The 21,502-nt window shown below is 40.1% G+C and overlaps 2 protein-coding genes across 2 annotated transcripts in view; one reads left to right on the plus strand and one right to left on the minus strand.

The window, feature by feature from the left end:
* GTF2F2 (general transcription factor IIF subunit 2) overlaps window positions 1-21,502 on the plus strand; it is a 93,529-nt gene that overhangs the window by 25,083 nt on the left and 46,944 nt on the right. Inside the window, exon 6 of the mRNA XM_048046934.2 lies at window positions 15,245-15,326. Within this exon, the coding sequence (XP_047902891.1) occupies window positions 15,245-15,326 (82 nt within the window). The remainder of the gene's footprint in view (window positions 1-15,244; window positions 15,327-21,502) is intronic.
* KCTD4 (potassium channel tetramerization domain containing 4) lies at window positions 4,653-6,159 on the minus strand. The gene has a single exon (XM_013179550.3). It carries the CDS (start codon window positions 6,021-6,023, stop codon window positions 5,250-5,252), a length of 774 nt encoding a protein of 257 aa, XP_013035004.1. The 5' UTR covers window positions 6,024-6,159; the 3' UTR covers window positions 4,653-5,249.

A 21,502-nucleotide genomic window follows, 5' to 3' on the forward strand; every position in this document is an offset into this window, starting at 1 on the left:
TGATTTAGAGAGGCAGTGTTTTGAGACACTGTTCTGTGTGATACCCCAGTGCATGGTACTTACAGAATGGCCATTTCAAAAGAAGTTGAAAACCGTAATATTTTCTGATCTTAAATGTCTTGTACCTTATCAATTGCTTTTGTTTCAACCTAACCACTTATGCAAGCCTATCTCTTCATATGAAGATACCTTTTTTTTTTTTTTAACTAGTAGTCACTTTCCTGTCAGTCTATGAATTCCTGCCCTGTGTTATAGGACAGGAGACAAGACTGAGGTTAGGTAATAGTTATTCATCAAAGATGAATTAATTCTTGCCTGAGAAAATGATGTTTATTTTATCATAGACCCAAATGAACCTGCCTCTCCCATCCCTGTTCCTCATTCATTATTTGAATCAGGACACCATGACCCTTCTACTTAAATAAACAAAGTAATGGATGAGGCACTTCCATTATTAAATTGCAATAATTCTTGCACGTCCTTATTCTGCTTGTATGCTAGCAGGGAGGGAACCTGAGTTTCTTAATGTCCTTCCATCTTCTTGAATGGAAACCTTGCAATGCTTGTAAGAAAGAGGTGAAAATAACAATGTCACTGATTGCTGCAAATGAGGTTGTGATTTTTTTTTTTTCCTTTTAGGATCTAAATAAATATTATCTATGTTAGTAAAAAGGTAGCCAGTTGTCACACAGTCATAACAAGTACAAATGCAAGAATACAGTTAAAAATGAGATGCAAGTATGTGGAAATGGTCAGTAAGGCAGTTCGGATGCTGTGAAACACTGGTCACGGGGCAAACAGGTACTGGCAGTAGGGAGATGAGAGCTGTAAGCTGGCCTTGATGCACAGCCTGCGTGTTTCGCAGCATCAAGGCTCTCTGTAGAGACCACTCTAGAAGTGGCTTGTGATGAAGTGACTGGCTCTAGAAGTCTCTGGGCAGTGAGCTGTTGGAGCCTGGCAGAATACTTCAGGGGAGCATCACATAGGTTTCTCTGCTTCCTATGTTTTTTCCTAGGCACCTGCTTTTGGCTACTGTCTTCTCTTACTTGCCTTCTAGGAGAGGGGAAGGTCAGAGGGTCAAAAATGGGAATCATGATCAGAGTTATGAAGACATGGAAACAGAGTTCACAATCACTGGGAATACCGGGCAAAGACAGATCTTAGCCTGACCTAGTGGAGCCACTGGGAGGTTTTGTCCTCACGTAGAAATAAACCAAATAGGTGATTACTGTGATAGCGTACTGCCAAGTGTGATAAAACAGCTGTTGCTTGCTCCTCCACCAATGGAAAGTATGGGCACGCAAGTGTGGGAGGAAGCAGTACAATGTGTGTTTTGATCAATTTAACATCAATGTATATGTTTTTTTTTTTCCCATGAGCAGTCATTCAGAGAATTCACAGGGGCCAGAAAGTTTTTCCTGCAGTGTGTGTTGATCACCCCTGCCTTCAGCTCCCTGTCCTTTCTCAATTGTCCACTTGATGGCCCTTTTTCTCACCCAGGAAAGCAGGCAGGGAGGCAAGTGGAGGTGTTCTAGGGTGAGAACAGATTGAAGCCCCTCCTTGGGGAAGGGGAAGTTACTTTTTATTCCTACCACCGCAATTGAAGGTAATTCACAGAAATTATAAAAATTATAGTTCCTACATGATACTTGCAGGGTTATACTGGTAAGTCATTGTGATTCAGCTCTTAATGAAAGAGGAATAGAAGTACTTGCATGTATATCGTATTCAACGTAATGTTGTTAAAACAGCTGTTAGTATTCCTGACTTAAGCACTTGATTTTGCACCTTTATCATTGTCATAGCAGTATTAAATATGCAACTTATAACTGTAAAGACAAGGCAGAAAAGGTAACCATACTGTTTAACTTGCTTCCTTTTCTGGCAACCCTACAGTGTTGTAACACAAGCACCCACCTGAGTGAACATATGCAAAATGTATTTGTTATATTAAATATTTATGGAGTGTAGAGGAAACATTATGGAAGCTTTATGTGGTCATTTTGTTTATATATAAAAGCAAGACACTGCTATCCTGGTTTGATAAATTATTCAAGTTTGTAGCTAGATCAAAGCATCTGATTGAACAAAACCACAAATACATTGAATTATATCAGCTACCATGCGAACTGGGAAGGGAATGATTTTGTTATCCTCATCTTCCTTCTGTTTCTGCTGTGTGATTCGAACAGCTGAGTGAGGTGCCTTCAGTCGGAGATAGCACACAAAAATTCCAAATCCTGCCACTTGTACAAACACATGGGTGCCCATGAGAATGGGAAAAGAAGTCAAGATTGAAATTGTTATTACAGCAGATGACTACGTGTGCCATAGACATCAGTGTTATTTACACAGAAATAAAAAAAAAATGTAGTGTAAAGTATTTAATGTAATTAATCACTGAATTTTAAATAACTAAAATAAAACAGTACCTTTTTTTTTTACATAAGAGTAGATATGTACACTTCTCACTTCAAAAATAAAAGAAAAAGTTTTCAAATGCTCTTTTTTTTTTGTAAATTAAGATGGAATTAGGTACTCTGAACCAAACGCCTGGCAAATGAAAGCCTTCCAGTAAATCTTGTAAGAATAACTACAGAATTGTCTTAAAAGATATTTCAGGTGTTTTGAATTTTACCTGTGATTACCAGCTTGTGAATAGCTTATATTCCAAAAGTGTTTCCTAGAACAAATGCAGAATTGTCAAATTCTCTGCAGCTTTTTCATGGGTGAAGTCATGCTACGGTGAGCAAGTGGTACTGCTTTCTGATACGACGGTGCTAACGGTTCCTAAGAGCCCAACTGAAAGGCAAGCAACCACAGAAGATTTTTATTAATTGTTTGGAATCGAAATTGATTTTATTCTTTTTTTTTTCTTTCTTTTCAACTGTAATGGCAATTTAAATCTCAGTCAAAAATTAATTATAACTGAAGGTTATAAGCAAAAGCATTTAAGTGAAAATGGATGATGTGACATCTGAGGAGCAACAGCCTCCTCCAGGCTTTGTGCTCATACAGGCTGTGTATTTGACAGCAGTGAGAGCATGCTTCTTTAAAACTTGGAGATTAGTTAAGAAGCTTGTTAAGATTGTCTTGTCACTTTTTTTTTTTCTCATTTAGAGAAATGAGTCCTAAAAGGGCTTTTCATGTCATCGTTCTGTGTGATGGTATTTCTAGTTCTTGTCCTAGGAGATCAGCAGGAACTTGAAATTCTTTCAGGTGAGCTTTCACATTTACTTTCTGCAGAAGCCTGAGAGATTGTTTTAGGTACAAGATCAGTGGTTAATGAGAATTTTTGAAGGCACCACTTCGAAAACAATTTATTGTGGTGTGTGGAAGGGAAGGAGGGAGGATCATGAAGTACACAGTGATAGAGTTCTAGCTTGAAGGGCCTAAGAGTATAAAAGAGGTGAGTATGTAAAGAATTGTATTTTCCTATAAATCTTTTGTAGATGGTTAATGTACATGGACAAACTCAGAGAAGTTCTGGGACATGCAAACTCTTCTTCAGTTTGCGTGCCTGAAATTTATGATGTGATTTTTAAATGGTTTGGGAAAGTTCCTCTTAAAAGTACGTATTTTCTGATCCTTAAGTTTGCAATGTAGAGAGGATAGAAAAGTTTATAGTTTCTAGTCTGTGGGTATTCTGGAGAGACTGGACTTCCCCACTTGATAAAATCATAGTGGATTGTTTTCCAGTCACTGCTGCCTGGTCTCCCTCTGTGAATTTATCTCCAGCAAGGGACCCAGTTACCAACAGTCATTGTATGTTACAAGTGAACTGGGGTTTCACATTGATGGATAAAGGGACATTGAGTTTGTATTCCCAGTCGCTATTACTGAAAATGGATTTGTTCCCTCTAAAAGCCAAGAGAAAATTGTTTTCAGCCTATCAAATGTTAGCTGTTTTCCTCAGTTCTCACTTCTATTATGGATTGTAGTGCATTTTACTTGGACAGTCTTCATGTTTATTCCCTTTTTTCTATATAAAATTAATATTCTGGGAAAGTTAAGAAACTGCTTGGTTGGATTTTCTGTCTTTAATGGTATTTTACTTGAATTTTGGTTTCATTTGAGCTGTGAGTGATGGTAGAGTCCAGTGACAGACAAAGCTTAAACTTTGAGTTAGTGCAGCTTCTTTTTGTGTGGCGTGTTGATTTTTCAGTCGGCTTTTGTGGAGTGACTGGTTTGTAATGCTTGCCGTTAAATTAGAGCTGTTCCGTCAAAGCTATTAAAACCTTGTTTAAAATATAAATTAGCAGATTTGATAAATTGTGAAGATGAGGAGAAAGAAGATATTTATTCTATTACTTATATTCATGCATCTTAAATGCCAGCAGGTGGTCTATTCAAAACTAATACTGCTAACTGCTTTTAGAAAGCTATTGTGCAAAGCAAGGGCTCTGTTAATTGCCTGTCTTTATGAACAGCAATGATTAGTAGAAAATAGTAACTTGAGCATTGTAGGATGTCATTATTGGAAGCCTGTTAATGTGAAACTTTATACCAAACATTTTTATTAGCCATCTGATAAATATATGTAACCGGAAAATGTAACGTTCTCTGCAGATTCAGCTCATTTCCCATAATAGAACTAATCCCTCCCCAGCATTATTTGTTGGTTTACATGGTTTAGCAGTTGTTGTTAATGTAGTAACACAGCTGTAAATTTGATTTTAAGTGAGTTGAAATAATTAGTTTAACTTTAAAATTGAGTTGATTAATTTTGAACCCTCTTTCAATTTCATGTTTTGGCAAATCCAGGACAATCGCATAAACACTAACGAACGTTCAGAAGAATTTATTCCATTTAAAATCCAGTCTGAGACTTGTTATAAGCAAAACAGATTTTAAGCCTGCCTGTTATATGAAAATACTCTCCCTACTGCTTAGCAGAGCAGTTAGGTGTGTGCGTGGTAGTCATACAAGTACACAAAAATCCAGCCAGACTCTCCGGCTGAAAGACAGCATGAAGAAAACATATTACAAATAGCATAAAGCATTCAATCTGTGTTTACAGTGGTTAGCAGATAATTTTTTTTATTAAATTCAGGCATAAAATTCTCATTCAGCTTTAAGTAAGCCAGAGATGGACGTCGTTATGAGATTTACATACCATTAGCTCACATTAACTGATTAGCAGCCGAGCTCTGTGGCACAGGGCTAGTTAGATACGATATTTGTGATGCCAGGACGCTGTAGTTACAGGAGGTTTGCTGGCTGCATGCTCGTTTCCTCTGCCTTTGCAATTACTTGATAAAATGAAGTGCATCGCTGTGAACAATAGACCCTTTCGAGCAATCCAGGCTGGTCAGCAGTCTAAATCCACATTTTAAAGCCGTCATAATAGCCTCAAACTTAAGAGTCTCCAGGGTGCAGACAAAGGTGTTGTCCTCCTTCAGCACAAGTCGTGTACCATTTTCAGACTTTATGAAGTATTTGAATTGGATAATATTTGAAGACACAGAAAACTCCTCTGGAAAGCCATCCAGCCTGCTTTTGGACACCAGTACGATTCGGGATTTAATTTTTGCTATGAAATCGGGAGCATTACAAAAAATCCTGAGACCCTGGGAACGGTCGTGGCTGTCAGTTATTTCCAGGAAAGTAGTCTCTCTAGACGCTAGCTGCTCCTTCTCCCACTTCGATTTCACTGCATCTGATAATACCTTAAGCTGAAAAAAATCTGCTTCGTGTGCCAAAAGTTGATTTTCTCGAAACCCTTCCGGTAGCAGAAGTTCTCCATTTCGTAGGAAGTTCAGAATGTGCCTGAAAAGGAGTCCATCTCTGTCTATGAAGTAATGTCCATCCGCATCAAAAGGGCACATTATCTTGCCGTTGATGATACCTTCAAGAAACGAGTCTGGATACTTGGTTAGCGTTTGTTTCTGTGTGATGTATAGATAGCCACCAACGTTCAGAGTAACCAGAGACGTTTTATAGTCCTTGTCTTGCTCCGAGCCTTCGGAGGCGCAGTGTTTTTCTTCAGATTCCTTTGCTCTTCTGTTTGATTTTCTCTCCATTATCGAAGCGAGGACAAAAAGCCAGCAATCCTGCTTTGTTCCTGTCAGCTTGAAAAGACGATTTTTTTAAAAGCACCTTTCTTCAGCTCCGGCACGATGTTGGAATGGAAATGCTGCTAGCATTGCTTGGTCTGTCAGCTGGCTTTTGCAGTAGGTGGCGTATCAGCTGTGTATGCAGGGAGATAGCAGGAATATGACTGTAAAGGGGAATTTGCATTTAACTGTGTAAGGGAAGAAGGGCACAGAAAGCGTTGGTCTCTCTCTTACCTTTAAGTCTCAGAAGTTTTGAGGGTTCCTCACAGAAATGAATAATGATATTCTAAATGACACCTTGGTTTTAGTACTTTGAAATGTATTTATGGTATCAGCTGGCCAAATCATGTGTAGTGCTTATGGTGTTAAACAGGACAGCTTCAGTTATGTTTCAGGGATTTTAATCTTCTCACATTTTCCTTGTACTGGTTGTGGCACCTGATTGATACAGCAGGACAAGGCTGAAATTAAATGCATCCCCATTTGTAGGAGGGCGGGGGGGCTCATTTATCGAGGGTGTGCACATACTTCTCATTTACAGGGCACGTGCACAGCACCAGGATGTTTTCACAGCACATACTTTGGAAGTGATACTGAAGACGTGTTGGTCTGACTGGTTTTAAGTTTGTGGTGAAAGCTTCCATTTTCATCGACGGGAGCATCTGCACCCGTACAAGAATTGCAGCCTAATCAGGTTTTGCTTCTTCCTTTCCCTATGCCATAGATAAAAACTGTTTCAGGGAGGAGAGAGGTTTATAGTGGTGATTTTTTTTTAAGTCACCAAGGCTATCGAGCATCAATTCCTTCCTTCTCAATAGCAACGACTGTGGAACAAAGGGTTAGTGTGCCTACAGATCCCGTCGAACATCGCATAACGCTATAGCTTAGCAACACTTCTGCACGGGGGGGAAGCAGCAGAGCGCACGAACCAAATGGCTGTCTTCCCTCTGTGAAACTGTGCTCTGGGGTTCGCCTTCGGTGCCTTTTAGAAAAGGTTTCCCCTTTAAGCATTCGCAGCTTCGAGCAGGGAAGGGAAAGCTCTGCACTCATCTGTGTGTGCATTTCCTTGGGGACGGGGAGGGGGGGAGCGGGCGGGAGGCGCCGCATGCATCCAAAGCAGGGGCAGGAGCGAGCACCTACCTCGGGCTGGACGCAGGGAGGAGATCCCATCTTCTTCCAGATGTATTTTTCACTTTTACAGGTAGATGCCTCCTACTTTGCGCAATTAACAACAGAGAGACAGATTATACCTTAAATTCTTCTGCTCTGTTCCTAAAGATATTATTCATGCCGCTCCCACTGTCTCTAAGGCTGTTTATTGATACTGTAGAGTCATCACTATAATATTTTATTAATTGGTAACTGAATCTAGTAGAAATAAATGCACTTTTTTTTTTTACTCGCTGTTCTACTTGCCAGGGTGTCCCTAGCACTGATATGCTATTTTTTTTCTGCTGCTGTATGTGATATATTAGGAAGATATTATTCATTAGATTTGATTTATCGGGAATTAGTCATGGTTTTATTTTTAACTCTTTGATGCCACTGAGGTGTTTAGCATCATTTTAGTCAGATTTCAACCAATTTCTTCTGATTTTTAAACATTTACACTTTTTTTTCCGAATATAACTTACTTCACAATAATTAAGTGAATAATCAAGAAAATGAGAGAACAGAGTAATTTTAAGTTGTTTTTTTTTTGTTGCCATTACAAGAGGCTTCTGTTGAAATTTAGTTTAATGTCAAATGGTGGAAAATTCAGTTAATGTACTTAAATCATGTATAGCTACAGCGTTGAACCATGTTAGTGGCTGTTAAACCCTAAGAAAATGATTTCTGTGGTGTTTTTGTCTTACGTGGTGATCTTAAAATACTTTGAAGTTGAAAAAGTGATGTCCTGGCAGAAGTAAGCAGGGATTTCCAAGGAGAGCTGGGGTTTCTAAAGGATATGGTTTTTTTTGGTGACAAGCTGATCTCTCTACATTTTACATAATCTTCTGAATGTTTTAACACTTGCAGTTGAAATTTTCTACTTTCCTGAACGAGTACATATTCTTCGAAAGATCGTGCAAATTCATTTTAGTGGTTCATACGATAAAATATTCAAAGTCTATTTGATGTGGCAAATATGCTGTAGAGATCATGAATATTTACATTCAAACCTTTGACGCTTGAAAAATGTAGATTTGACGTAAAACTTGCATTGCAACAAACCCATGTAACTTTACTTCACATGCATCTGTAATGTGAAATTTGAAAGAGGCACATCTTTGTGAAAACTTTCTGCTTAATGTGCCGTACTTTTCCAAACAGCCCTTATTCTTTGTGTGCTCTTGGTGATGTATATACTATTGCAGTGCATTCGGTTGGTGAGGTAGGAAGTATTTGAGTGGCTTCATGTATATTTTAAGGTATTTGTCGAGAAAAACTGAATTTCCTTTTTTCTCTGTTTGTCCTTCTCCTAAAATATTGTCCAGAAGTTCATTTTGGTAAAGGTTCACAACTTCAGAGACATTTTCCCTAGTCTTTTAACCCCAGAGTGTTTGTGGTGCACCAGGAGAGCAGTGAGGTGTGCTCAGCGTGTCTTGGTCCTTTCTGCTTCCAAATGGATTGGGAGGGAGCAGCTTGCTGCTGAATGCTGTCCCATGCCGTGAGTGAGCTGCCTCTGTTTCTGCCCTGTACAGCTGAATGATGCTTGCTGCCATGGGTAGCTAGCAATCCCAAAATAACTATTGCTTCACAAACTGCTGCTGTGTCACCTGGTTGCTGGGGTTGGCCATTCAAGCGGCACTAGTTCAGCTCCTTCTCAGGTAAGCCATCCCAGAGACAGTGAAAATTGCAGTGCTGCTATCTGTCATCTACACAGAAAAAGGAATCTGAGAAGTGGGGTAGGGGTCTGCCCCTCATTTTGTGTTATGTGTTTCCTTTTGAAAAAAAAAACACCTTGCTCCTCCTCAGCTTCCATCCTCCTCCTGAACCTCCTGGTCTGGAAGTAGCACCTAGTAGAGCTGAGGATTCAGTGCTGGAGCACACGACAGAAAAGTCAGTGGTTTACCAAGGGTTCAGCTTACTCATGCATCTGAACAACATCAGCTTCACTGAGAGACTGTTACCAGTGAAGATGACCCAGGTTACAGAAAACAGCTATTTTTATTTGTTACAGCACAAAAGGATATGAGGAGAAATCTACAGCTAAAAGAGGTGGAGAATTTTTGAAGTGTGTTAGGAAACCATCCTCTTAAAGTCTGTTTGGGTTATCAAGGCAATTTGCTAGTTATTTAATGTCATAACACAGAAAATTGGCCAGGTTTTGGGGTAATTAAAACCATTCAATAGTTACCGTCTCACAGTAACTCACAGTAACAGTAGCATAGGCATTCTCATCCCAGTAATAACTCCAGGACGTTGCTTAACAGCTATTGAAGACAAGCTCTACACACTAATTAGAATTGAAGAACTTCAAACAAGGAAGTGTGAACAATTTGCATTCAAGAGTTTTAAAGGAGCTGTCTAGGAAACTCTGTCAGCAGTTCCTGTTGATATTTTTCAGCAATTTTTGAGCACTGCAGTTCTCCAGGACTGAAGAAACAAATGCTGTGCCAGTATTTGAAAGGTAAATTAGACAACTCAGGTATGCAGGAACAAAAAGTGACTGTGAAAAACAGTAGAACATCTGACTTGGAAGTCAACTAGTTGAAAATTAAAGGAGAGTAATATAATGCTAATCAATGTGGGTGGAGGGAAAATGGACTGTACCTTTTTGTTGTTGTTGCAATTTGTTCAGCAAAGGAGGCAGTGCTTTTTTTCTGTTAAATCTCTGAGTAGGTCCCATTTGTCAAAATACAAAAATTATATGAATTACACAATTATATAAAATACCAAAATTATCTGCCAGGTTTCAAACTGGTAAATGTTAAGCAGAGAATTATCTCTAAAGTGTTGCTGTGGTTTGGTTCTCAGTCCTATTTATTTTTAGTCAGCGATCTAGCAGGAGACAGCTACCGATAAAGTCTGGAGATGATATAGACTGGGAATGTAGTAGACAAGGAGACGCTTACTGATGCAGAATCATTTGGGTAGTCGGTTAGGATATTTTAATATGGCCAAATAGGAGTTTTTATGCCTAGGAATACACTGTAGGTGGAGCTTGCAGTATGTATGCTTGTGGGAAGGGTAAGGCAGAGGCTCCGGCCTGTGTACAGTGAATGCATCCCCAGAAACTGAAGTGAGATCGCTGTGGGCAGGGGTCAGCAAACTGGATCCTGTCCCATGCACCATCAAGTCTGTCTGTGAGGACCACAGCTCAGGAGAGACATTAATAAATGGAAGTTTCTCAGACCAATTAATAAGCTGAAAAACATGGCTATTGGAAGATTGGAGGAAATGTGGTTTGTTAGGCTTAATAGAGGTTGAGAGTATATAAGTGCCTGGATGGGCAGAAAACTTCTCTTCCAAGCTGTTCAACTTAGCAATTACAGGTCTAAAAAGATCTAGGGGCTGAAAATTAGAGCTAGGTGCAGTCAGACAGAAAAATTAACGCATTAAAATCTCCAAGCCAATCTGTCTTTGCCTCTTTCTTTCTCTCAGAAAATAAAATAAAAACATCTTCTCCACAGTTCCAATAAATTTTTCCAGTGCCTGTTTACTAAGATTTCCTTAAGTGTTTTCATGGAACCATAGACTAACTGGGGTTGGAAGGGACCTTAAAGATCACCCACTTCCAACCCCCTGCCATGGGCAGGGACACCTCCCACCAGACCAGGTTGCCCAAAGCCCCATCCAGCCTGGCCTTGAGCACCTCCAGGGATGGGGCAGCCACAGCTTCTCTGGGCAGCCTGTGCCAGGGCCTCACCACCCTCTGAGTGAAGGATTTCCTCCTAACAGCTGATCTAAATCTCCCTTCTTGTAGTTTAAAACCATTCCCCCTTGTCCTAACATTATCTGCCTGAGTAAGAAGATGCTTTCCATCTTTTTCACAAGCCCCCTTGAAATATTGAAAGGCCGCCATGAGGTCTCCCCAGAGCCTTCTCTTCTCCAGGCTGAATGTCCCCAGCTCTCTCAGCCTTTCTTCCCAGGAGAGGTGCTCCAGCCCCCTGACCACCCTCACGGCCCTCCTCTGGCCCTGCTCTCACAGCCCCACACCCTCCTTGTGCTGGGCCCAGCCCTGGACGCAGCACTCCAGGTGGGGCCTCACGAGGGCAGAGCAGAGGGGCACAATGCCCTCCCTCCCCTGCTGCCCACCCCTCTGCTGGTGCAGCCCAGGACGCAGTTGGCCTGCTGGGCTGCAGGCACTCACTGATGGCTCCTGTCCAGCTTTTTGGCCACCAGAACCCCAAGTCCCTCTCCTCAGGGCTGCTCTCAGTGAGCTCTTCTCCCAGTCTGTGCTCATGGCTGGGATTGCCCCTGCCCAGGTTCAGCACCTTGCACTTGGCCTTGCTGAACCTCATCAGGTTCATGTGGGCCCACTTTTCTTGTGTTTTTAACTCCCTTCTGTTTATTTGGTGGTGATAATCAGTGGAATTTGAAGCTGGAATCAGCATCTCCCCCATTTCTCTGTCACTTCACTAAATAGTAAACTTTTGAAATTCCTTTATGTATTAGCACAGGGGTGTTCAGGTAGGAATACAGGGGTGAGTGCCTCTGGCAGTTGATGTTGCGGCTAGGGGCAGAGCAACCTGCCTGTAGCTGCACCGACTCTGTATTTGTACCTCTCCACCATGTAAGGTCTCTGAGGGTGTCAGACACCTGAGGAAATGAGGTATTTTTAATGGGGAATTGCTAGTTTCAAGCCTTATTCATCCTTTGGGTTCTAGGTTAATGTGATATGGAGGTGTCAAGGCAGACATGTAGCACTTTGGATGTCTCTTCATTGCAGCTCTGGCCTTGCAACAGGTGAGAGGAGACCAGTTTCTGAAGTTACCAAGCACCAGTTGGTGATTTAAGGCTAATTAGGCTGTGAAAGGAGTAAAAATAGCGTTTCCCCACTACATTCTTGCATTTGTAAGTTTGCATGTATCTTTGCAGATTTAGTTCGATAGCCTCTCTGGATGTCTTCAAATCCCCAGGAGAGTCCAGGGAAAGTGGGACACAAACCTCAGCTTCTGGACAGGGGATAAGTTTTGACAACAGGCTGGGTTAGCTGGAAGGCCATGCTGTCAGACACTGTGGACAGCCTTGTACTGGGAAGCAGCTGGAGCATTAAAAACAAGTCCAGACCATTGGTAATTAAAAGAGGTTATTGCTGAAGACATAAACCATGAGGTAGTACTAAGGATAAGCATGTTTAATGGGTAGGTTCAAACAGCAGTTACTTTACTTCCTGAATAGTTGGTGTGGGGGACCTGTGTGTTCCACAGATTCTCATTCTTCAGATTTAAGAGTGTGGCTTCAAAATTCAGCAACAATTTTGTGCAGCGATTGACAGTGGTGTGTCAGTGCTTAGACAACCGGCCTGCATGGCTTAGGTGAGTATGGGCTAGTCAGCCTTGTTCCATGCAAACCAGTGGAAAAATTGTCATTGAGCTGAGTGGATAGAAGAGAACAGAAATATAACAACTAGCATGGCTTTACATGAAGGTTTTTCTAGTCAGGTATTTAATTTCTAGTTTCAAGTATTCAAGTCAAGTATTTAATTTCTAGTAGTTTATTTCTAGTTTCATTTATTTCGGAGATGACAAGTCCGTCTGATAAAGTAACAGCATGTTTGTAGTCTGCTTAGCATTTCATATTGCACGTAATTTGAAATCTTATAACATTCTGATTTTTGTTTAAAAAAATAGCAAGCATGGAATAAGATTAAAAACTAGCTGACAGTTATCAGAAAGTAATTATCGGTAGGAAGTCACTTGGGTTGTAGTTTGAAGGGCTTCCTCCAGGATTAGCGAGGGGGACAGCAGTAAGTGAAAATCACTGCTCATAGGATGTGTCGTGGTTGACACAAACGCTGGTCAGACAGTGAATAACTATGGCAGGACTGTCATAGTGTGACCTGGATCACTTAATTCACAGAATCTGTTTAAAGAAAATGCATTTTAACCAAGCCAGAAGCAATTACATACCTAGGAACGGGGAATGCAGAGCACAGAGATAAAACGCTAGGCTTGGAAAGACTCAAAATAGATGCATTAGTGATATAATCGGCAGTCAGCTCCATCGAGCCCCTGAGCTTGATTTTCAGAGAGCAATTGATCTTGGGGGGGAGACCACACAACACAGGGCAGTTCATTGAATCCTAAAAGAGATGGGGCCGATTGCTTTCTGAAAGTCGCCCTCCCTCTTGAATTCAGAGTCTGCTGAATAACCTTAAGATGGCTAAGGTGAGGTGAGATCAATTGCAACCTCTTGTCCTGTATCCATTATTTTATATCCATATCTAGTTTAGGTAGGATGAGTACAGGAGTATTACATCCGTTTTCTGCCTTCCATATTCTTAAAATGTCATTGAAAAATTGAACAAAGTGCAGATATGAACCACGAAACTTAAAGTGTGGCATAAAGTGCCTTATGGTGAGATAATGCATGAGCTTTAACTACTTCATTTATTGAGAAGACGATTGAGAAGTGACTTGATTACAATGTAAAAGTACTTTCCCAGGGAGAAAATACCAGGTACTAAAAGGCTCTTTAGCATACTATAGAAAGACATAATAAGAACCAAATGCCAGAAGCTGGAGACAAATTCGTATTAGAAATTAAGCACCGATATTAGTAGCACTTTAGTCACACACAGGTTGCTAGGTTCTGTACAGAAGAAAGAAGATAAAATGTAATTGTCTGTAGTGCACGGGAGTTCAGGCAAATTGGCCAGGTTGTTTCTCTTTGTCATGAACCTTAGAAATCAGTAAAAACAGAAATGTTTTCATATGTTGCTTTATGTTCAAAACTACCTGCAAACGTGTGGTATTCTTCTTCCTTTAAAGGATCTAGTGAATTTCTAAGCCAAAGCAAGAAGTTTTAAATTAAATCATTTTTAAAATACTTGGTGTTGAAGTAATTGCTGTCTGCATTATTCAGAGGGAGCGGGCTTAGATTTCCAGATGTAATAATATTTCATCCGATAAGGCATTGGAAAAAATTACAGGCATCTCAGAAAGAGCCTTGTGTTACTTGACATCACTTTTTCTAAGTGTTTCTGTTCTTTCGGTGACACTGTCAGCAGGAACTGACGGTGACAGTGTACTACCCTACACCGACAGCAAGACAGGAATGTCTTTTGGAAGGAAATTTCAGATCGTGAGAGTTAATCAAACCATTAATGTTAAGAAACTCATCTTTTCTTGTTATGCAAGGCTATTCCAAAGGTGTAAATTTTATACATATTGCACTGGCTATACCCAAAAGAAATGGTAAAAATTGACACCACCACCCCCTTCCATGCACTAGAACATTGTAGTAGAAATACAGACCCCAGAAATATTTTGCCACGGTCACTTCTTTCTTCCTTTCTACATAAGGTTGCTTTTAGTTTTTAGACTTTTAGACTTTTTTTTTAGAGTAGGCTGGTACTATCGTACTGCTCTGGTAGGAGTTGTTGCTTTAGGCAAAAAGGTGTTCACATCGGATGACAAAGTGACTGTTACAGAGGTGAATGTGGGGAGAACGGTATTAACTAGAACCTGATGGGTGATCGTCTGTGTTATGAACAGCAAGACTTTATTTCTTTTTATCCAAGTGTTAGCATATCTATTACTTGTTTTTTATCATAATAAGATGAAAATTAATTACTATTTTTTTTTCTGAAGGTAAAAATGAAATTAGTTTTGGATATTTTGGTGGTTAGGTTCTCTTTGTGTTTTTTTTTTTTTTACTTTTCTTGGACACTGACTGTATTCAGTGCACATTTCTAGAAAACTGTTCCTAGGTAAGTTGAATGCAAGAATCTGAAGAAAGGAAGACCACCCAGTTACCAGCCTTTTATTTAAAATTTCATCTTTGTGATTCATTCTTGATATGTAAAACATCCGATGGCAAAATAAAAATGTGTTGGGGATACCTGCTCTGCAGTCATGTTTTTCCTTCTTTTTTCTTCAGTTTCAAAATAGCAGAGATTTTAGAATATGATTAGGGAACTTACAATTACGTTATATTTACTAAATGCTGAATTAGAATGCTGAAACAGAATTCAAATATTGACTGTGTTGGTGAATTTTATTTTAATGTCCAGTTTTGCTTTGTTTTTTTCCAACTAGATAAACTTTCCCTGGAAGGAATAGTGGTGCAACGTGCTGAATGCAGACCTGCAGCTAGTGAAAATTATATGAAACTGAAAAGGTAGGGCAGCTCTATTAGAAATGGATAAGTAATATCTTACTTTGATGCTTTTATTATTGTCTTCCTAGGGATGGACAACTTCAGCATTTTAGTGGTTTTACATAGGATTTACACAGGATTGGAACTGTTCCTGATTTTAGGGTGGATTTACTGTAAAGGAATGGAGGCTGGTGTGAGGCTTATACCTCCCTCTGGTGTTGTCTGGTGGGGTGATGTGGACTTGTGCGTTTCATTGTGTACAAAACTCTTATTAGAGCACTCATATGAATGCATGCCTGTATTTAAATGTGATGAAAACAGAATTTACTGAAGCCTTAAGGGTTTGTTTGTCTGGTTAGGACCAGCTTCTGGTGTATAGGAATCTGTGTGGATTGTCCAAAGTGAATTCCACTTAACACTTAAAACTGTGCCATGCTAGACAAAGAGTACCTCTGAGAAGATATTTAAAATGCCCAGAATAGGAAAGACTTTAGGGAGAAGTGCTCAACCTAAACTGGGACGCTTGCTAGAAAAAGTAATGGAAGTGACATGGAAATCACAAGTTGCAAATTTTAGTTTCACTTAGTGACTTTGGAAAATTTCATGCAATGCATCTAGAAGTCACCATGTGATTCATATATCATTTGCATAATTAACTTGGTGATGCTCTCTATTAATAAATCAGATTTGGAATTCAATCATGCACTATATTAAATCCATACTTATATATTTTAAACATGTGAGTTTTCATTAAATCATCCTCTTACGTTGTTAGTTGGTTGTATATATAGAAATGCAAGGCAGGAAATTTCAGAAAGACAATTGTCGGTGTTACACACTTAGTTTTAAAACCTTCAAAATAAATGCAGAAAAAGCAAAATGATGTTTTGATGTTTTTCCCCAATTCCTGATCTGTTTTCTGTGCATCATATACCACATTTACAGTATCTTATGTTTTATTAACTTCCTCTGCGATCTAAACTGCTCCAGTATTTCCTTATTGTGTTTATTCCATTCTGAGACGTTATGTTCTAGCTGCTGGCAAATCAGTGCCATAACTTTGCTCATGTGCAGTGAGCTATTTCATTTCAGACTGTGTTCTCTGATTGCTGTCATGATTTTTGTCATCAGTGTGAAATGGAGTATGAAGCAAATGTGATGTTACTAGAAAAGGACTCATTTCAATCTGGCTAATTTAAATGTATATGAATATAGTCTGTGCAATGTATTTGCTTCATAATTGTTTTAATCACAGGTTGCTTGATCCAAGTGCTTTTTCGCATTTTGTACACAGCCTTCTGTTCCTCATCAGAAAAGCTTCCGCGGTAAGGCCACAGCAGGAGGCCAAAACCAAACCGACACACTACCCAAACTTCAAATTTTCCAGCATTCTACTTTCTGTCATGTGCACACGCATGCCCCTTCTGATCTCTGATTTTTTTTTGTGTGTAGAACTCCTACAGGAGCAACAAAGATATAAACCATGAAAGCAGGTTTTGTCTTTGGAAGCACTGAGAAAACTGACTGTACCCTTTTTTTTTCTTTGCTGTAGAAAAATTGTCAGGCTGTGTATGCCTAGTTTCTAACTTTGCACGTTGTTAGAAGAAAAAAATAAAAATCTCATCTGGTGGAAATCAGCATGAGATTTAGCAGATCTAGCAGTCAGAGCCTCAAAAGAAATTGGTTTATGTCCAAATACCGTTTCTGGTATTTCAGTAGCAGAATCTAACTTTTCGCTCCCTTTTTATTCTCTCCCACCCTCAGCATGGTGCAGTGTGTATTTGTACTGGGGAAAAAAAAAAGTGAGAGCATTGAAGATAAACCACATCAATTATAGAATTGTGTTATATTAAACCATTTTTATTCCCTTTTTTATTTACTATTGTGCTTTACATGAGAGAGACTCTCCAAAGGTGGAATTGATAATATTGAGAAAACAGCAAATCTGTTGTGTAGGCTTCAAGTGCTACAACAGTAAATTGAATTTGGGAAGGAAATAAAATTAAATGATAAGTGCAGTTGCTTCAAACTTTGAAGACCCAGAAAATGAAGTTAAGCTGCACACTCCAATAACTCTAATCATTTGTTTTCCAAGAGCTGGCAGTGACCAAAAGGAATTAGATGCTTCCCTGGTATCGAACGAAGATATGGATCCCTTCTCTTTTACCCTCTGTATCTGGGTCAAGGAAGTAGGCTAATGGGTACGACGTGCTGCCTCCCATTTGGTTTCTGTCCTGTTTTGTAGAGTTTTGACGGGAGGACGGAGTGATGGTCTTGTGACGGGCCTGCCAGCAGTTAGGTGGGAGATGAGTGTGAGACGTGGGTTTTAGGACGGGTAATGAAAGCACAGAATTAGACGACACGTACGTAGGGGTGAAAGCGTTGTCAAACCTAGCAGATGATTGTTGTTTTTTCCCAAGGAGCAGCCTTTGATTTGATTATGGGAAGGGCTGCAGACAGCTTACGTTCAGAACCATTTAAATACAAGGCACAGATGTGTCTGCTGTCAGAAAGGTTAAACAAAAGTTGTGTGACCTTCACTTGGTGTTATCTGTTTTGTTATTTATTATCAAGTTTTGTTGTTGGCAGATTTATTTGTTCCATTTCCCTGAACTCCAGGCTCTAGAAGGGGAACAAATGCCATGAAACACTTGCTGTCCTGCACTAGTAAAACTTCATGATACTGGATTTCTTAGATATTTTTTTATTAATAGCGTCTCTCTTCTTTGTAATGCCTTAATGGTAAGTTACACACTTACAGTTACTGCTGGTGATGCTGTTGCAGCTCGTTGGAAAATAATACGGGGTTTCCAAGCACCTGTCCTGATACCTGTCTCGTGGTAGTGGATCTCATGGTCCCACTTGAAAATATTTGGATTATGTGGTGAAAAAATAGACTCTGTTCCCAACTGCAGGCAGATTTACTATGTGGTGGTCACAGAAGAGACTCTTCTGAGCCGCTACCCCTTGCTGCTACTCCCCTGCTTGCCCTACGCCTCTAGGACACTGGAAGATGATGGTGTGTAACCTGTTGCAGCAGAGGGTGTATCTCACATCTGGGATTACACGTATGGCTGTTTGTACAGCACACACTCTTTGTCTTGTGCCCCACCACACATCACCCTAGGCAGGCTGCCTTCCCCTAGGCAGCCTCCAGATCCACCCAGCAGGTCCCGCCCAAACTAGATTATTTTCTCCATCTCACTGTAGTCGGCTTTACACCATGAGGAGGTGTTGTCTGTCACTTAATGTTGTCTCTTAAGCTTAAGAGATGTTCATTTGCATTACTTTCATTCCATGGTCCCAGTGTTTCATTGCCTTGGCGTTAATGATTTCCCAAAGAGAGAGGTCCCCCAAGAGGCTAGTCTGCATTGTAAAGAACTGGGCACAGGGAGAGAGGAGTCCCCCAGGCAGTCGGGATCCCCTCAGGCTCTGTTTAACTTGAGAGGAGAAGAAAATAAGGCTTTGATAGTTATGAGGTGTTTTTGCTATGAAGAGAAAGAGAAAATAGGGGACTGGCATGCACTCCGTTTCAAATCCTCTCTGCCACACTACCTGCTTCCCTTCTTGCCCAGGTCCTCACCTCGCTCCTGCCCTTCCCCCTGACCACGGCTGGCCCACTTCCTTCAAGATTCTTGCTCGGTCTCCCCTTCCCATTTCTGTTTTCTTCTGTTTCTCCATTTTCCTCACAGAAAACTTATTTTTCAAAAATGAATTGAATGCATTGGTATCCTAGATGCTCCAACTACATTTCGTTTTGAGGAAAGTTGAGAAAAACAACTCGGGGAGCGACTTCTGCACAGCTCTGATTCAACCTGACATATTATCAAGATCAGTAGCTACAACGAGTTCCTTGGGATTGCTCACATCGTTCGCAACGTGGTAGCTGGGTACCAGACTAACAGTTCTTGGAGGAGGCTTTGAAGGCACATTCAGGCACTGCTCAAGTATTTGATGAATGTGGTGTTTGATAGTGCTTCCCCAACAGCAGTGCATGGCACGCAAAAATTGGGAGAAAATCACAGTCCATGTTTCATTCTTAACGTTCTCCTCAAATGCTGATTGCCTTTCACAGGTTTTTTGGAGACTCTGGATCAGGTATACGTAATCTGAATCACTGAACTTTCCTAAACTGTGGGCTAGATTGAAAAAAGGAGTCAGAAAAAAGATTTCGGAAGGCGAGATCTGACATTTAAAACTGCAGTGAGGTTGTAATCTCCATGATTCTCTCAAGCAACTTAAAAATACAACTTGAATTATTATTAGTGAAAATGGTATTTGCCAACGTGGCAGCTCATAACAAGGTTACAAGAATTTTGTATGTCGTCTTGCTTTTTCTGTGGAAAGACTTCTACAGAGAATGTGATGGAGGCCCTTAGAAAAAACTCCTGGAATAAACACGTATCGGGGGCTTTTAGGAAAAATGGGCTGTAAGCTGTTCTGGAATAATTTATCATCTTCCACCTTTGAAAAGTCACATTTCTTTATAACCGTATTACATAGGTTGCCAGAAGTCCTGACATTTGCTGGTCTAGGCCAAGCAAGTGAAATTTAATTAGTGTAGACGAGTTGAACTATTTGCTCGTCATCTCAAAAATACTGTTGAGAGTGTTGACTGACAGTTTAGAATATTGCTGAAAATGAACATTATGCCAGTTTTTTCTTTTTTTTTTTTCCCCACATACCCCCTACTAGGAAAAGAAAATGAATAATTTGACCAGCATGCCACTTCGTATATATTTTGGTAGATATGCTCAGTTGGCTATGAATTCCCTTTCAAAATAAATATGTATGAAGAAACCCGTGCGTTTTCCGCAGCAGCTGACGTGCTGCGCGAATGCTGTTCAGTTTGTTTGAAGTGGGAGGCCGTTTTTACGCACAGCTGAGGCTGCGTCTTCTTGAGTCAGTGTCACCACGATTTTCAAGCACTGAAGATCAGTTTCTTTGTCTTGAAATAAAATTCAGCTCAGTTCAAAAAGGTGTTCCCTAAGATGTTTTAAGTAACTCACCAAATACCATTCTACTTGGGAACAATTGGACTACAAAGTGGTAAATTCTTAAGTTTATTGGTCCATTTTTTTCAGATTTTTGGAATAGAGTAAGGAAGAGGAGCAAGTAAGAAAAACAGAGTTAAAGTGAGATGAGTTGAGCAGCGCTGAGGAACAGTTATTCCTCATTTCAGAGTTGGTAGAGTTGATTTTGTTGGTTTGCTACGTATTGCATTGTAATCTTAGGATCTTTTCTCTGCCTCTTTTCCCTTCCATTTTGTGTATCGTCTTCTACTGTTCTTCCAAGTGCTGTTCGGAGATTGGATTTTAATAGGTCTGTTACATTACCATGCTATTTTGTGCAGTGATATGAAACAGTTGTAATTTTGGTTGCTGCTTCTGGCCATTATAGTAACGTTAATAAAGAAGGAATAACCTACTGTTTGTAACGCAGCAGGTATTTTATCAGGTTTCTCTTAAACTCATGTAGGTCAACATATCTTTTTTGCCCCATTGTTGACTTCAGCTTCTCTTAGCCAGGTGTATATGGGCTATTTTAGGAAAAGAAAGAAAAAAGCATGTACCTTTTTTTGTTCAATACACTGCCTAGCATATGAATCATATTACTTACGGAAAGCAGACACTCTTTTAAATTTTGCACAGATAATTGTTGGATCTCCATTTCCTTCCTCTTGCAAATGCATGGAGACACAGGATGAAAAAAGTGGGCTTCCTTGCTGGTTAACTTACTCTTCTCCTTTCTCTTTTGCCTTAAAATGGCTTTGTAACAGTGCAGCATGAAATGTGTCTTCTTTGTGTCTTTTAACTGTTATCAATTCCAGGTGATAGGCACACCTGCATTTCTGTGCAATTGCAATCATGTGATGAGATGCTGCTGGGATGCTGTCATGCTTCTTCATAGCTGGCCTACAGAACGTTTTCTGTGCTTTTCGGAAAGGAAAGTTGCTGAGAGGAGCCTGGCATGAAGGTCATTTTCAAAAACAATAGAGATATTTAGGGGTAGGCATTTAAGAAGGGCTTATGGCAAATATTGCATGGATTTTTCCTTATTCTCTGGGGAAGGAAATCAGTAGTTGCAGTTTAGGAGCTCTCCTTGTCCTGTTTCTTTAATACGGGCTTCATGGAACAATATTCCTCTGCTGGTTGCTCTGCTCCTTCTCCCCTGCTAGCACAGGCGTTGCATTTAAG

This window comes from Anser cygnoides, chromosome 1 (genome assembly GCF_040182565.1).
Source record: "Anser cygnoides isolate HZ-2024a breed goose chromosome 1, Taihu_goose_T2T_genome, whole genome shotgun sequence".
Taxonomy (NCBI): domain Eukaryota; kingdom Metazoa; phylum Chordata; class Aves; order Anseriformes; family Anatidae; genus Anser; species Anser cygnoides.